The following is a 17,752-nucleotide window of genomic DNA, read 5'->3' as shown; positions in this document are numbered from 1 at the left end:
ACTAACACACTGAATTAATCTGGAGACAAACAATGTGTGCCTTCACAAACTCATATTCTGCTTTAACAAGGCCTTCTATTTAAAATACTAAGATCCAACCAAAAAGATTATTTGATGATGTGAAGCACAAACACAATATTAGGCCAATAAAAATAGCTGTTTTGGTACCTGATAGCTTTTCTGCACCCTTAAATTACTCCATGAATATTCCTGGTTACTCTAACTACTGACCTGTTTTTATTATTTGTTTATTTTCGAGACGGAGTTTCACTCTTGTTGCCCAGGCTGGAGTGCAATGGTGCGATCTCAGCTCACCACAACCTCCACCTCCCAGGTTCAAGTGATTCTCCTCCTGCCTCAGCCTCCCGAGTAGCTGGGATTACAGGCATGCACCACCACACCCGGCTAAGGAGAGCTTGAAAATTGCAGTTCAAAGCAAAACGTAAAATGCGTTAGAATCTCATCACTTGCCAGTTCTGTGAATGGGCAGAGTATTTAATTTCTCTTTCAGTTTCTTCATTTATAAAAGGGGGATAGTAATACATATTTTGTAGAATTGTTGTGAGAATTATCAACAATGTATGTAAAATAACTAACACAGTGCCTGGCATATAATAGATGGTCAGAAAATAGCAAATTTATTATACTAAATTTAGTTGTTTTTTTTTTTTGAGACAGAATCTCGCTCTGTCACCCAGGCTGGAATGCAGTGGCACGATCTCCGCTCACTGCAAGCTCCACCTCCCGGGTTCATGCCATTCTCCTGCCTCAGCCTCCCGAGTAGCTGGGACTACAGGCGCCCGCCACCGTGCCTGGCTAATTTTTTGTATTTTTAGTAGAGACGGGGTTTCACCGTGCTAGCCAGGATGGTCTCGATCTCCTGACCTCGTGATCCACCCGCCTCGGCCTCCCAAAGTGCTGGGATTACAGGCGTGAGCCACCACGCCCGGCCAATTTAGTTTTTTTTTTGATGTATCATACTGACTTATGAAAGTCATATTAGATAGAACATTTACTATTCTAGTGCAAACTCCCTAATTATCATACTAACAATTTCTGGTGACCTCTTAAAATAAAAAAACACAATTACTATTGTCATTAATATGATCTTTAATAAACGGAATAATGCACCATTTTACAGCAAGCCTTTTTAAACCTAAAGAACTGCCTTAAAATCTCCTTCTCCAATGTCTCTGTATCAATACAATCTTTTTATTTAGGTTTATATATATCAAAGCATTTACTTACACTTATTCATAGAAAACTCTTTAGTGGCTTAATGTCAGCTTTCATAGTGGCATCCATAGATAATACAAAAGAAAAGTGATTTGCTTTATTTTATACTCACACTGATCCATCAAACACAACTTATACAGCATAGCAAGGCTTCAGACAGCTTATACAAAAGCAAAATAACTGAAATTATTCATAAAGTCATATATGATAGTCTATCTGTAATGTAAGAGCAAAACACACCAACAAAAGATACCCGTTAACAAGAAAGAGGGTTCTGAGGAAGTGCGAGTATTTTCTAGCCTTTCTTTTTCCAGAAAAGCATCCTCAGAAGTGAATACTCTGTAGCTTATGTTTCTCCTGTCCATTCAGAAAAAGCATGACAGCTACACATTTCCATGTTTCAGCTACTACAACACCCTAAGAGTTAGTGTATTTTACAATTATCCATGTATCTTTATTTGAAAAATTATCAACAAAAAACTGAGGATGATTCCAGCTTACATAAACACTGATACAATATAATCTCTATGGAAATGAAATAACAAGGCATACAAAAATTGCTTAAATAAATAAATGTGGCCAGAAAAAGAAAAGCCACAGAAGTCAAGCAATTCAATGTTAAACTGGGACCTATCTATCTTTGAATTGCATCTTTTAGTAATTTTTTCTTACTGTTAAGCTTCTTTAAAAATATGTTTCCTTTACGTACTTACGAGGATTGGTAACAAGATGAAAAGCCTGAGACAAGAGACTGGTTACAGATAACTTCCTAGGATTTTAAGTATATAGCATATCAATTTAGAGCTTGAACTTGTCTGATTCAAAGAAAAATTCTGTTTGACAATGTGATAAATACAGGTTATTTTCTCAAAACCATCCAAGCTATTACTAAAGTTATAAAATATTTAGTTCACTTTTAGAAGGCTTTATAACGTTAAACTGTCTCTTGAGAAAATCCTATCTGACAGGAACTACTTTACCAAGCTCCCTTATTAAAAAACAAACAAAATGAAACAATTTGTCCCACATCATGTATGGTCATTTGACCAAAGAACAGAAATGTAAGTCGTTTTAAGTCAGTGCTTCAACTCTAAAGGCCTAAATTTGTTGCAACATGTAGCCAATTAGTTGAGTCATTCCCTCTGTTCAGTAATTACAAAACTGGGCAACTTTTTATGATTAATGAAATCTGATATTATATCTATGTGAAAAAGTCAAATAAGATGAAACATTAAATGAACTGTGCAACAAACACTTTAAATATTCAACTGGATCTAATTGCTTACTTGCTACCAATTGAACTTTTTCAGTGTACAAAGGGATGAAAGGGGCCCTGAGTTTTTAAGTAATATGATGTCGGTAGAATGAATCTAAAACATGAAGATGTTTCTGAAATCTAAAGGTATAAATAAAATGGATAAAACCCACATGTTGCCTTTTAAAACTGAAAACCAAATCAAGTTGTAGTTTCAAATACAGTAATTTGCTTAAAAATTCAATCATAAACTGGACACCCTAATGATGTGATTTTGTTCTGAAGATTCCTTCTCTCTTACCCAGATTTTAAAATGGGTTTCAAGTTGTTTTAAAAATGTGTATGTTCACCATGTTTAATAGTAACACTACAAACATCACAGTAATAACAGAATTGGAATTTTAAAGATATGAGATTTATTTTGAGCCTAGTTTTAATATACAGCATAAATTCTTCTGAAGTACTTTCAAATGTATCTGCCATGAGATAAATTTCTAAGTTTTTCTCTATATGCACACTCAAATCAGTCACCTAAAAGTTAAATGAAAGTTGTATAGTCTATGTTGCAAAATAGTATTTCAAAAGTGGTCTACAAAAATGTCCATAGATAATACCTGATTAATGTAGGGTTTGCTTTTGAAAGTTAATCTTGCATTTAGTGTTTAATATTTGATACAAAAAAATATGTAAAAGGTTGTGGCTCAATCATAAAACTAAGCTTGCTGCAATATAAGTTAAAAAATTTTAATGGCAAAATGATATACAATTCTGTATGCATGACTTTTTAGTTATAACTAATGAGAATATAAAATCATAAAATTCCACAATAGAAAATGTTAGATAACACAAAAATTAAGTGCCGATTTGCTGGTTGTCTGATGGTTGAATCCACTTTCAAATAGAAACATCTTAACTCTCGATTCTATCAAACTATCAAACTATTACTTAACTGGAGTAATGAACTTGAATATAAAAGAAAATATAATTTTATGTTCTTAAATATAAAGTCATTAAAATAGGACTGAGGAGAAAGAGCTTAAGCAATTTTGTCTGAAGAATTGAGACTTAAGTGTTCATTGAGAGGCCTGAAGCATACTGAAGACTAAGAATATTGGGGATGATGACCAACTGCTCTCTTTTTGGTCCTACTGGGTACAAGAAAAAAATTTAAAATCAAAGAGGAGGGAGACAGAATAGATATGAAGAAAACTTTCCTGACACAGACTACAAATCAGATAACTGAGGTTTGGAGTAAGTCAGACATAAAGTATGAGGTGATTTTTTTTTTTTTTTTTTTTGAGATGGAGTCTCTCTCTGTCACCCAGGCTGGAGTGCATTGGCGCGATCTTGGCTCACTGCAACCTCCGCCTCCCGGGTGCAAGCGATTCTCCTATCTCTGCCTCCCAAGTAGCTGGGACTACAGGCGCGTGCCACCATCCCTGGCTAATTATTTGTATTTTTAGTAGAGATGGGGTTTCATCGTGTTAGCCAGGATGGTCTCAGTCTCCTGACCTCGTGATCCACTGTCTCAGCCTCCCAAAGTGCTGGGATTACAGGCGTGAGCCACCGTGCCCAGCCTAACTATGAGGTGATTTAAGGAAAGTAATGGGAAGGTGCACTTAAATGCCCTGTGATTCCCTCTTTTCTTTATGTTAATCTGGAAACTTGTAGAAAAGCCTTCTCTTGATAACAAGTTTTATGTAACTAGCTCAAACAGTGATTTGCCAGATTTACTTAATTAAGCCATATATTTAGGAGGGAATCATGCAAGGTAGTTTTGGGTAAAGTTTGCACAGTTCATAATCTAAAAGTTAAAATGCAACCTTATATGCTGAAGAGTAAACTGCCAGTAACAGTATATTTAGAAACACTCCATTCTGAAAAAGTCTTCTGGGGTTTATGTGGGAGTGTTACAATTTCTTTTTTTTTTTTTTTTGAGACGGAGTCTCGCTCTGTCACCCAGGCTGGAGTGCAGTGGCGCGATCTCGGCTCACTGCAAGCTTCGCCTCCCGGGTTCACGCCATTCTCCTGCCTCAGCCTCTCCGAGTAGCTGGGACTACAGGCGCCCGCCACCACGCCCGGCTAATTTTTTGTATTTTTAGTAGAGACGGGGTTTCACCGTGGTCTCGATCTCCTGACCTTGTGATCCGCCCGCCTCGGCCTCCCAAAGTGCTGGGATTACAAGCGTGAGCCACCGCGCCCGGCCTGGGAGTGTTACAATTTCTAGAATGACTGGTCTAGATAATCAACATGTGTGTACAGATTTTAACTTTAAGAAGTTAGCTGGGAAGATAAAGCAATATATGAAGCAATCTGTGAATACTTACATAATAACCTGCACATAACAGGTAGTAAGTTCAACATAACTTTATAAAATGTTGTATAGAAATATAATCTCAAATTCTAGGAGTTAATGATCTCCAATAAAATATTCATGTCCATAAATATGAAAAAAGGAAAAGTTCATTGAAATATTTTTCCATTTTAAATGACTTTCAGGAGGCACTTACAAAGACTGGAAATTTCAGTGTAAAAGCTACAGCCTACCAATTCCATTTGGCTGTAGAAGTCAAATTTGAAAGTAATTTAAATAAAAATACTTGCCAATGTTTTGTGATTAATTCCCACTGATGCCCACACTTACTTGAGTGTTCCTTTCTCTCTTTAAATATTTTCACATTCAGAACCAATGCACATTTTCTGGAACAAGTGGATACATATAAAGAAGCTATACTAAACTGCTTTATAAAAAGGACATTATATCCTTGTATCCTTCCTATATCCTACTCAGTTCTATGGATCAGAAAATTTTCTAAAGTTATTAAAAGCAGAAGTTTTGAAGGTGGATTCAAAGGATTGATGAGACTGAAATTCTTTGTTAAATTAATTCCCCCAAATCTACTATGGAATCAATTTAGGGAAAGGTCTCTGTTCCCAAAAGCTAGCTTAACTTTTTCCTTAAAATTTACTTTACCATTAGTTCTGCAATGTAAGAATGTTAGGAGTGAAGTGAAATGATTTTAAGATTCATAATGGGAGATACAGGATTGAGTTTTGTCTTGAATTAGTAATTATTTCTCAAGCAACAATCAGCATAGATATGTCTATGTATCTTATATTTGCCTAACTTCCCAATCATGTGGTTTGGCTTATATACAAATGACAATTGTGCCAGAGTATAGTGACGGAATTTTTATGTTTTTGAGACAGAGTCTTGCTCCGTCGCCTAGGCTTGAGTGCAGTGGCACGATCTCAGCTCACTGCAACCTCCGCCTCTCAGGTTCAAGCGATTCTCCTGCCTTAGCCTCCTGAGCAGCTGGGACTACAGGCGCCCACCACCACGCTTGGCTAATTTTTTTAAAATATTTTTAATAGAGACGGGGTTTCACCATCTTGGCCAGGCTGGTGTTGAACGTCTGACTTCGTGATCCACCCGGCTCGGCCTCCCAAAGTGCTGGGATTATAGGCGTAAGCCACCGCACCTGGCCTGAATTTTAAAAAAAAAACGTTAGCCCATTACACATCCTGTCATATGGCATGTAGGCAGTGTGGTATGGATGAAAGAGATGTGGAGAGAGGTAGACATAGACTGAAATCCCAGCTTTGTCTATTACTAGATGTGGATCTTGGGCATATTAGTTTCTCTTAGCTTCAGTTTCCCCATCTGTAAAATGGGAATATTGATTACAATGCTCATATGGTTACTCTGAGGTTTAAAAGAAATAGCATATATATACTTCAGCATTCAGTATGTACCTTCTCATAACTTCCTACACTGGTTAACAGTGGTTTTTTTTTTTTTTTTTTTTTTTTTGCCAATTACGCATTTAGAAAGTTTTAAGAATTTACAATTAAATTGTTTTTGTCTAAACATAATTCAAATCAAGTTCTTTCAGTGACCTAATTCTGGTATACAGTTAGGATTTTGTTAAGGGAACTAATATTAGACTTTACCTATTATGATGCTTTTAAGGTTACATTACCATCCAATGAAATAAATTTTAATATTTTTAGTTGAATGATCTTTTATTCAAAAGGACCCCACTTTTCTACATAGAAAATTTTGTGATAGCAGTTAAATGTCAACTTTAAGAAACATTTATTATCAGATGAGTATTAGCATATAAGTAATTAAGTCATTTAAAATAATTTTGCTTGCTTGTATATTACAGATTTTAAGTCTGATATACAATTTAAAATTTATTAAAATGATATATACTTTCCACCTTTCCTACTTTTTCAGTTTACTAAGAAAAACTGGTGAAAGGAAATTATTTGTTTTAAACATGTTTGAATGAAATAGTAAACTATTCAGTTATTTTAATCTGGCATATTAATTTTTAAAGCATTTTATTATAATTTTCCCAATATTAAAAAATGTTGGACAACCTACAATCAACTGGCCCAAATACAAATATAGCAGAACGTAAGATAACTCTTCTGGCAGGAAAAGATCAGTTAGACCTCAAATGGTCATTTATCCTCAATGCTTCAAATTGGAGAAGGAATATAATTTATTTTGATTCAAAGTTGTCCTACAAATATTTGAAAACAATATCCTAAAATGCATGTTAAAGATATTTAAGGGCAAGAGAACTAAGTGAAAATGTACTAGGAAAGATACAAATAATTCGTTAATAAAAGAATAATAACTGTGAAAAAAATTACGTGCCAGAAGACTGAAAATCGATTAAGGGGCTGAATCAAGAGAAGGGCCAATAAAACACAAAACGTGGAAATCCTGGGCACTAACAAGATACTCTTAATTCTATGAATCCAGAACTGTGTTCAGCAATCCAGCTGAATAAATGGTAGGTATAGTAACATCTAACTTGTAAGATCACAGCACATGGCAAATGAGAAGCCTTATATACAAGTAAATCACAAATATTTTGGACAGAAAATTGGGAAATTTAGGCTGTCTTTAGCTGAGTGATAAGATAGAGGAATATGAGTGAGAAAATATTGTTCAAGAGATAAAAACATAAATCAGAAATTTGGTGATTTGTGTTTTCCTCTTAACCTTTTAATCCCTGGAACTATCTTAGAACTAAACTATATAACATTTACTAAGTACTCTGATAATTGAAAAAAAAGTAAAAAAAGTAAAATCATCAGTTTGCAAATTAATAGAAAATAATTTCTCTTTAGAAAAAAGTCCATTATTTGACAGAAAGTGCTTTATTTAAAAAAAACATGCAGAGGTTGTTTTAGAGAAGATTATAAGTAATGAAAGAAGCAAAGGGCTTTTAAAAATAATATGATTTCAAGTCATGTTATTACTAAAAGGTATACTCTAATGTAAATAATAATTGTTGCTCACATATCAAAGATAATGTGAAAAACTGGCAAAAGGAAAAATTATGAAAATAGGATTAAGGAAGATAACACACAATTTTGAAAAGAGAGAAGTTTAGTCTCAGTCTGCTCAAAAAAGGTTTGATAGCAGCCCTTCCTTCATAGGGACTTGCTTGGTATGCCACTTGAATGATTTTTCCTCACAGTGTTTTAGGTCATGGGAAGAGGAATCATTTTCAGATAAAGTCACCAGTCTTTGCTTGGGAACAGGGTAAAAGATACTATAGGTTCAGAACTATAAATTACTTCTGAAGTTACAATAGACAGTAAGTGTAATTTTATGACTCAAAGATGGCCTATTCAGAGAACGAAGGCTATAACACTATTTTGTCTTAACCATTTATTTACCTACTTAAAAATTCCGTAAGTATAGCTCTATAAGCTTACCAATAAAAATGTATTTCTTAAATAAATGAACATGGAACATGAACATACATAGAAAAATAAAATAAAACGGGAAATGGCTAATATTTGATGTCCTGCATTTTGTTCTATTCTCTTATGAACTCCCAAAACCAGAAGCAAATAAGTTTATTAAAATGCCTGGAAGGAAACATTTAGGATTTGGAAGGTTAAAAGAAATGGCATTTCAAATCAGGTTTTGGTAGTTCCTTCTTTAGAGCCCTTTCAGACAATGTTTCTGTATTCTCCATGATAAGGAGAGAGAAAGTAAGAAATCAGGTAGCTGCTTCTCCTGTGCAAAATTCACTGTTATAGAACTGACCTTCAAAAGTATGGGAGATGGGGCAGAAAAGTGTTTATATTATGGAAGAATATGTGCCCTGTTAGGAAGAGAGCTTACAAGAAACCTTATTTGTGGCCTATAAACTATTGCACATTCAAACAAAACACAAGAGAAAAGATGTCCAACAAGATAATATGTTCAGGAACGTATCAACATAAAAACTAGCTTGTGCCCAGAAATAAAACATGGATACCAGACACCACTGCAGTCAAACCTGTCTTAATTTGCTTCTGTTTTAATGACCTTAAGAAACTGGTCCAAACTGATTATCAGCAATACATTGTTTTTGCTTTTTTTTCTTAAAAAAATATTTTGAGACCACTTTTGATACACACACATATAACTCTGTGGTCATAACAGACAAATATAACTTTAGCGAGACTAAACAAAAGTGCAAAACTTAAAAAACAAAATTTAAAAATATGGAAGCATAAGCTAAATTTTTCTGCATAGCTGAAATCTATTTAAAGCAAGTCCTTGTTGCAGGGGTGGGAGGGGGTGCTGACAGGAGGATAAAGCAGTTTTTTTTTTTTATTTTTAAACATCTTCTGCATGTTTAAATGATGCAAAAAATAATTTCACTCCATAGGCTTGAAAATATTTCACAGACAGTTCATTCCTATATCTTTAGACACCATGGTTGTGGCAGTGCCTCCTTCTGCAAGGTAAACAGCAGTGCTGGATTTGGAATGAACTGCCCTGTTACTGCCATTATTGTTGACTTCACAGTCCAGTGATTCAGTGGAGATGACCCAGGTGGAGGGGCGCCACCGCTTAAGAGAATAGGGAGTTTTCACACGTTTCTTGATCTTTTCACCTGATCCTGATTTGCCATCTTGTGTTGACTCACCTACTGAAAATAAAAGTGCAGAAAAATGAACTATTTAACAAACTTAAGAAATAACGGGTAAGGGATGTAACTCAAGAAAAGGTCAAACCAATGTTTCAGGAGGATGCTAATGAACATTTCTTGAAATTCATAATGCCAGGCAATGTTTTTCTAGGAAAAGCTTAACCAACTTATTTTTGAGACTCTTTAACCCAAATGTTTTAATAACTGATTGACTTATTTTATAAGGCAAGGAAAAACACACACACACAAATAAAACAGAGGAGAACATTTAAAGTTCTCAGCCGTATTCTCAAATCTTCTGGCTTTGGTAGAGATCTTAACTTGGTAAAATGTACTTAATCATTGTATTTAATTGTATTTAATGCTCAAGGTGGATCAAATTTTTTTTTTGTTTTTTTTTGGGACAGAGTCTCACTCTGTAGCCCAGGCTGCAGTGCAGTGGCATGATCTTGACTCACTGCAACCTCTGTCTTCCGGGCTCAAGTGATTCTCATGCCTCAGCCTCTCAAGCAGCTGGGACTACAGGCGCATGCCACCACGCCCAGCTAATTTTTTGTATTTTAGTAAAGACGGCGGGTTTCACCATCTTGCCGAGGGTGGTCTCAAACTCCTGAGCTCAGGCAATGTGCCTGACTCAGCCTCCCTAAGTGCTGGGATTACAGGTGTGAGCCACCATGCCCAGCCTGCATCAAATTTTAAAGGCACCTGGCATACAGTATTTTTCAGAAGAATGACAGAAATATTAGAGTACAAATATTCTAATAATTTCCTCTTCCTGTATCTGACAAGATGTCTTTTTTTTTTTTTTTTTTTTTTTTTGAGATGGAGTTTCATTCTTGTTGCCAGGCTGGAGTGCAATGGCGTGATCTCGGCTCACCACAACCTCTGCCTCCAGGGTTCAAGCGAGTCTCCTGCCTCAGCCTCCCAAGTATCTGGGATTACAGGCATGTGCCACCACGTCTGGCTACTTTTGTATTTTTAGTAGAGACCGGGTTTCTCCATGTTGGTCAGGTTGGTCTCGAACTCCCGACCTCAGGGGATCCGCCCGCCTCAGCCTCCCAAAGTGCTGGGATTACAGGCGTAAGCCACCATGCCCGGCCTATCTGACACGATGTCCTACTGACTCAGAGCCCTGCAATAAGGGTCTGTCAACTGATCTATAATACGCCACTCAAGCAAGGGGCTAAATTTTACTGATTGTGTTTTGAGACCTGTATCCTTCCTTCAAGCCCATTTCGTAGCCCTTGACAATAAAACGTAACTTTTTTTCATAAATGCCTTAGTCTAAAAGAGAATTAGGCTGGGCACAGTGGCTTACGCCTGTAATCCCAGCACTGTGGGACACCGAGGTGGGTGGATCACCTGAGGTCAGGTGTTCGAGACTAGCCTGGCCAACATGGCGAAACCCCTCCTTTACTAAAATACAATAATTAGCAGGGCATAGTGGCACATGTCTGTAATCCCAGCTACTTGGGAGGCTGACACAGGAGAATCACTTGAACCCGGGAGGCAGAGGTTGCAGTGAGCCGAGATTGTGCCATTGCATGATCCAGCCTGGGCGACAGAGTAAGACACTGTCTCAAAAATAATAATAATAGTAGCATAAAATAAATCATTTTGTATAACAATAACTTACAGATTTTGGTAAGCTCCCCTGTTTTGTATTGCAATCCCTTTAGGGCAAGAAATCAAACGTCAATTTAAGTTATTTGTTTAAGATGCTATGGGGCTCACAGTATCATAGTATACGTATAGAGTCCCAGCTACTTGGGAGGCTGAGGCGGGAGGATGACCTGAGCCCGGGAGGCTGAGGCTGCAGTGAGCCATGATCTTGCCACTGCACTCCAGCCTGGGCAACAGTGAGACCTTGTCTCCAAAAAAAAAAAAAAAAAAAAAAAGTATAGGTATGGGAGAGACTCAACACATAACTCTTGAAAAAGATGATACCAAGAAACTAAGAAGAATCTTACAGTTTTTGTTTTGTTTTGTTTTTCAGAGTCTCACTCTCTTGTCCAGGCTGAAGTACAGTGGTGTGATTATGGCTCACTACAGCCTTGAACACCTGGGTTCAAGTGATCCTCCTGCCTCAGCCTCCCAAGTAGCTAGGACTAAAGGCGCACACCACCACCCAAACTAAGTTTTAAATTTTTTGTAGAGATGGAGTTTTGCTGTGTTGCCCAGGCTAGTCTTGAACTCCTGGACTCAAGTGATCCACCCACCTCAGCCTTCCACAGCACTGGGATTACAGGTGTGAGCCACTGTGCCTAGCCTACAGTTTCTTTATAGTAATTTTTCCGAAATTTCTCTAGATCTTTAAGATTTATTAAGGTTAGTTTGATAAAACCTAAATGCAGACATAATCAATATTAATATGTGCAGTAAAATGTTTCAAAGATTATACTGGTATAACATTAACTTGGAGGTCTTGAACTGTATTTACTTAATTTCAACTTTTCATAGCAAGTATGTGAGTTGCATTATAAAGCAGCAGCCACATAAAGCACATATTAAACTGGGTAATTATTCTGACTATTGTGACACTGACTTTTTAATTATCAATGACAAAAATATTACTTTTTTCTTCACAATAGTCTAATTACCTTTGAGGCCCAACCAAATGGCTTATTTATTTTTTTTCCTGAGACGGAGTTTCGCTCTTGTTGCCCAGGCTGGAGTACAATGGCGTGATCTCAGCTCACTGCAATCTCTGCCTCCTAGGTTAAGGCGATTCTCCTGCCTCAGCCTCCCAAGTAGCTGGGATTACAGGCGGGCACCACCACACCCAGCTAATTTGTGCTTTTTTTTTTTTTTTTTTTGAGACAGGGTTTTGCTCTGTCACCCAGGCTGGAGTGCAGTGGAGCAGTCTCGGCTCATTGCAACCTCCGCCTCCTGGGTTCAAGCAATTCTCTGCCTCAGCCTCCCGAGTAGCTGGGATTACAGGTGCCCACCACCACACGCGGCTAATTTTTTGTATTTTTAGTAGAGACGGGGGTTTCACCATCTTGGCCAGGCTGATCTTGAACTCTTGACCTCGTGATCCACCTGCTTCAGCCTCCCAAAGTGCTAGGTTATAGGCGTGAGCCACCGTGCCTGGCCATTTTTGCATTTTTAGTAGAGATGGGGTTTCACCATGTTGGTCAGGCTGGTCTCGAACTCCTGACCTCAGCTGATCCACCTGCCCTGGCCTCACAAAGTGCTGGGATTATAGGCATGAGCCACCACGCCTGGCCCAAATGGCTTATTTTATTTCATTATTGAGATGGAGTTTTGCTTTTTTGCCCAGGCTAGAGTGAAGTGTCATGATCTCGGCTGAGATTACAGGTGCACGCCACCATGCCTGGCTAATTTTTGTATTTTTGTAGAAATGGGGTTTTACCATGTTGGCCAGGCTGGTCTTGAACTCCTGACCTCAAGTAATCTGCCCACCTGGGCCTCCCAAAGTGCTGGAATTACAGGCGTGAGCCACCGCGCCTGGCCTAATTTTTTTATTTTTTAGTAGAGATGGGGTTTCGCCATGTTGGCCAGGCTGGTCTTGAACTCCTGACCTCAGGTGATCCACTTCCCTTGGCCTCCCAAAGTGCTACGATTACAGGTGTGAGCCACTGCACCCCGCCTCAAATGGATCATTTACAAAAGTGGTAAAGGTAAATAATCACTAATTGAAATATATCTATTAGTTGATTCTAAATAGTTATTTAAATGGCCCCAAAAGACACACAGGAGAGATTATATGATCCCTCCACTTACTCTGTATACTGCTGCCATCCAGGACATTTGTGGCTGAAAGATCCAGAGAATTAGGCCTCTGTGCTCTTCTGGGCTTTGATGGCCCAGGATCTGCTGCTGTGCTTGGAACACCCTGTGTAAGAACATCTTGTTCTGAACATGGATTGCTGTTGTTGTTATTGGAATTAGTTCGGCCACCTTCTAGTGGCCGTTCCCTCCTGTCCACAAGACGATCCAGAACACCTTCATCATGGCCAGCTTGTTGCTCTCGTCTCAGTAAAGGCTCATGCTCATCAGGACTGGAATTAATATTCAGCCGGGTGTCCTCACCGATAAACTGATTCTGCAACATTTCTTGGGCCCTATGTGTCACTATGTTGGTTGTTTGGCCAGATAGTACTGTCCCATTGGCATATTGGGTTGTGGCAGCATGGGAGTTAACACTGTGGTTTCTACCTGCCACACCATTCATGGTGACTGTCACCACATGAGGTTCTGCTGCATTGATTGTATTCATCTTGGCAACTCCAGTTTCAACTTGTTTCAAGTTTGATTTGTGCTTGCTGCCAAATTTTAGCCGGGGCTCTTTTGTTGAATTTTTGGTGTTCAAAGGCAAACTAGTAGGTCTCTTGGGAAGGTTCTGCTGCTTGGGGAGAGGATAGATCTGAGTAGGCAGAACATCAGGAATCAAACATGCTTGGCCATTTGCAGCCTGTGTGAAATCCTGCTGTCCAGTTGCTTCTACTGCAAGTTTTATGAGTGGGTAAAGCAAGCTAGAACTAGTAGTGCTCAGTGGGTCTGGGCCACTGAACTGTTTAAGAGAGTGCTCCATGAGATTCTCATCAGAGCTTTCCTTGAGGTTCTTATCAACTTCTTTTGGGTCTAGCTTGTTGGTCTCCAAGTCTTCTTCTGTCAGCTGTAAGCAGACAGGGGTTGGCCCAATTGACTGTGCAACATTTGTGGTATGCAGATTTGTTTCATCTGGGTATGGCATCTCAGATATAGTAGTCATGCCAGTACTTGGCGTGAGGCCTGTGGTGTTTGTGGTTGTTGTGTTGGTGGAGAGGCTGGTGACACTTGTTTCAGGGCTGGGGATTCGAGCTTGTGCTTGCTGTCGTTCATAGTTAATTGAATTTCGGTTTTTTTCCCCTATAGTCAAAGGTGTGCTGGACATAGAATGCTCAGAGGAAATATTCTTCACGATGCTGTCAGTATGATGGATAGAGTCTTCAATGTATGAGGAGGAAGAATAATCTGGATAAGGACCAATTTTTGGCACACGCCTATTATGTGACAGGTTGCTTAAAGAAAGAAAAAAAGTATCACATTGAGAACATACATTTATGACAAACTGTCTCTCCAAATTTAACACCTCTGATTTTAAAGTCTGAGTTGTTTTTCATTTTCTTCCAAACATACATTTTTCTAAAGGTTAAAAAGTCTAATCAAATAATCAAGTGTCAATTAATAACTTGATACGTGTTAGTTTTACATGAATTAAGCCTACTGAAAAATGTATGTGGATGAGATATAATTTTTATAAATGTTCATTATTTTGGTTTATAAGAGTTAATTTAAAAATCTCCCCTATAGTTTTATAACATCATGAAATACATATTTATGGAATGTATATTCATACAACCAGATGTTATGTTTTATGAGAGGAAGAACCACGGTATATGTTTTCTGTATTTCCGTAATTCTAGATGCATAGCGCCTACTCAAAAGGTATGTTATCAATTAAGTTCCAATGGCCAAATGGTAAAAAGAATATAAGCTTTTAGGTTGTTCCAAAGGCCTCCACTAAGAGGCACGCCCTAGTAATGGCACATATCTTTCCGGGGTAGTTTGAGTCATATCAGTAAAAGTCCTTGAGCCTAAGGTATAAGGCAGAATATGATGTTCAAATAAAGGATCAAAGATTCAGAACTGCTCTCCAATTATCATGGGTTCTTTGCTGTCATTGTCATTCCTTGGGAGTGACAGTTATTTATAAGGGAGGTGATAGGAGGAAAAGAAGAAAAAGTTGTTACACAGTACAAGAAAAGGAAGCTAAGGAGACATGGAGGGTAAGACTCAGTAAAATAAAACCTAGAGTTAGAGTAACTATGCGATGAATTATAATTTTGAGGAAATTATTAGTAGAGACTGGAGATGAGAAGATGCATGCAGAAGGTTGAGCCGAATGACACAGGAGGCAAAAAATGGCCAAATCAAGGTGGGCCATCAAGGTTTTTTTTTCTTACCATTCAAGAAAAGTTTGAAAGCATTCAAAATAAAAGCTTTAGCTGACTTTTGAGAGAGGTATAAACATCATACTAGAGGACATGGAAAATACAGAGATGAGGGGAGATAAAAGCAGAAGACTGTCCTCAGGTATGTGTAAAGTGAGACAATTTATAATTAGAATTGCCAGTGTCTAACTTCCTTGATTTGCTGATACACAAGGTATAAGAGTTTATATTTGAAACTAATTTGACCTATACAAAAGTAGTGCAAACCAAATTTTTGACCTATGGCTAATACAAATAGCTTTCACAAATTAGAACAGAAAATAGGCCAGGCGCAGTGGCTCACACCTGTCGCCTATAATCCCAGCACTTTGGGAGGCCAAGGCAGGCGGATCACCAGAGGTCGGGAGTTTGAGACCAGTCTGGCTAACATGGTGAAACCCTGTCTCTAATAAATATACAAAATTAGCTGGGTGTGGTGGCTCGTGCCTGTAATCTCAGCTACTTGGGAGGCCGAGGCAGGAGAATCGCTTGAACCCGGGAGGCGGAGGTTGCAGTGAGCCAGGATCACGCCACTGCACTCCAGCCTGGGGGACAGAGTGAGACACGGTTTCCAAAAACAAACAAACAAGCAAACAAACAAAAAAACCAAAAACCACACAGAAAAAAAAAAAGTTTCAAGAATCGAGTTTTTTTTATTTCAATTTTCTCCAGTAACCCTTTCCTGGATGCCTTTCTGAAAGTTTTAAACATGTATTAGACAAAATGACAAAGTCAAAGAAAGGCTTTTTTACCCCAAACATAGAACAAAGAAATACAGACGTAGAAAGTTCCAAATTGTAGGAATTTTTTAAAAGCCTTTTTATTTAGAACCAAAAATCATAGTTCTAACAAAGAAAATGTCTTGTAAAATAATATTAATGATGGAATAGAAAGACCTTTGAATTGCTTTCATGTAAAAGTAGTAGTAATATATTTCATAAGAAAGAGCATTAGATAGGAAGTCTAGAAACCTTAGTGTCAGTGAAACAGTGGTTAGATAGGCAAGTTCATAGTTCCATTTACTTAAAAAAAAAAAAGCAGAGGAGGAAGGAATAATAACAACAAAGGATAAATGAGACAATTTATATAGAAGTGCTTATGAACTTTTGGAGTTATAAAAACATTTTACCTTTATTATTGCAGGAAAGTTGGACCATAAATAGAGAAAGACTAACTTCTTTCATTATACTTTTACATATAAAAAAATGAAGATTTCATCTTGCACTTGTACCAAATAAAAATGTTCAATAGAAGAATAGGAATATTGAAAGGAAAATGATAACTTTAGACTGTATGAGGTAATCATTGAATCATTAGGCTGGTTTAAAAGTATTTATTTTCTATTCTTTGTTGGGTCTCAGTTTCTAATACTGATTGATAGATGCCACACCCCTTAGGGTCTTACCGTTCATTCTGCATAGCAGTAGACATTGGATTGACTGTTGGGCTCACAGATTTGTTTCTTTCCCAAATCATCATAAGTTCAGCCATCCTTTCCTCAGCACACTGTGCAGTAAGCCGAGCCTCTGCATCCTGGTCCCAACAGTCTTCAATTGTCTCCTTGAGTGACCTCACTGCCTGTAAGACAAAGTACATGTCAAACTGTGTGTCTTTAAAAAAAAAATGTACTGAGCTTTTCAGTTCACAACATGAGGTAAAAGAAAAATCAATTACCTTAACCAGTATTTTACATAGCTCTAATAACATATTTTAGGCTTCAAGGATTATGGAACATTCTCAAAAGGTGATGAACAAGTAAGCAAGCAAGATTTACCTTAACTCTTTGAAGAATTATTCATAAAGTAAAAGCAACAATAAGTCACAGATGTTTCTTCAAGGCCACAAGTTTAGGTCATTGTTGCTAATTCACAGTTATGTTATGTCAATCAATAGCCACTAATTCTGCTTCAAAAATAAGTTTTGAGTTTGATGGAATTTGGGGACATTTGGCTATCTTCTATCTCTAGGTGAGCTTTTCTCCTTTACCCCCAGTTAAGAATACTTGGTTGGGCGCAGTGGCTCACGCCTATAATCCCAGCACTTTGGGAGGCTGAGGAAGGAAGATCACCTGAGGTTAGGAGTTTGAGACCAGTTTGGCCAATATGGTGAAATCCCATCTCTACTAAAAATATAAAAAAATTGACCAGGAGTGGTGGTTCACACCTGTAATCCTAGCACTTTGGGAGGCCAAGATGGGTGGATCACGAAGTCAGGAGTTCGAGACCAGCCTGGCCAATATAGTGAAACCTCGTCTCTACTAAAAATACAAAAATCAGCTGGGTGTGGTGGCACGCGCCTGTAGTCCC

The 17,752-nt window shown here is 37.8% G+C and overlaps 1 protein-coding gene across 2 annotated transcripts in view; it reads right to left on the bottom strand.

The window, feature by feature from the left end:
• Positions 1-1,090: 1,090 nt before the first annotated feature.
• The window catches only part of BMPR2 (bone morphogenetic protein receptor type 2), a 194,084-nt gene continuing 177,422 nt past the window's right edge, over positions 1,091-17,752 (bottom strand). Inside the window, exons 11-13 of one of the 2 annotated variants that reach the window (XM_055290234.2) lie at positions 16,852-17,024; positions 13,195-14,474; positions 1,091-9,447 (exon numbers count right to left, since the gene is read on the bottom strand). In XM_055290234.2, coding sequence (XP_055146209.1) covers positions 9,197-9,447; positions 13,195-14,474; positions 16,852-17,024 — 1,704 coding nt within the window. In that variant the 3' untranslated portion in view covers positions 1,091-9,196. The remainder of the gene's footprint in view (positions 9,448-13,194; positions 14,475-16,851; positions 17,025-17,752) is intronic. The other variant, XM_055290235.2, reaches the window with a different exon arrangement.

Source organism: Symphalangus syndactylus, chromosome 8 (genome assembly GCF_028878055.3).
Source record: "Symphalangus syndactylus isolate Jambi chromosome 8, NHGRI_mSymSyn1-v2.1_pri, whole genome shotgun sequence".
NCBI classification, from domain to species: Eukaryota; Metazoa; Chordata; class Mammalia; order Primates; family Hylobatidae; genus Symphalangus; species Symphalangus syndactylus.
Note: the sequence above shows the minus strand (reverse complement) of the source record. Positions and strands in the feature narration are given on the sequence as shown.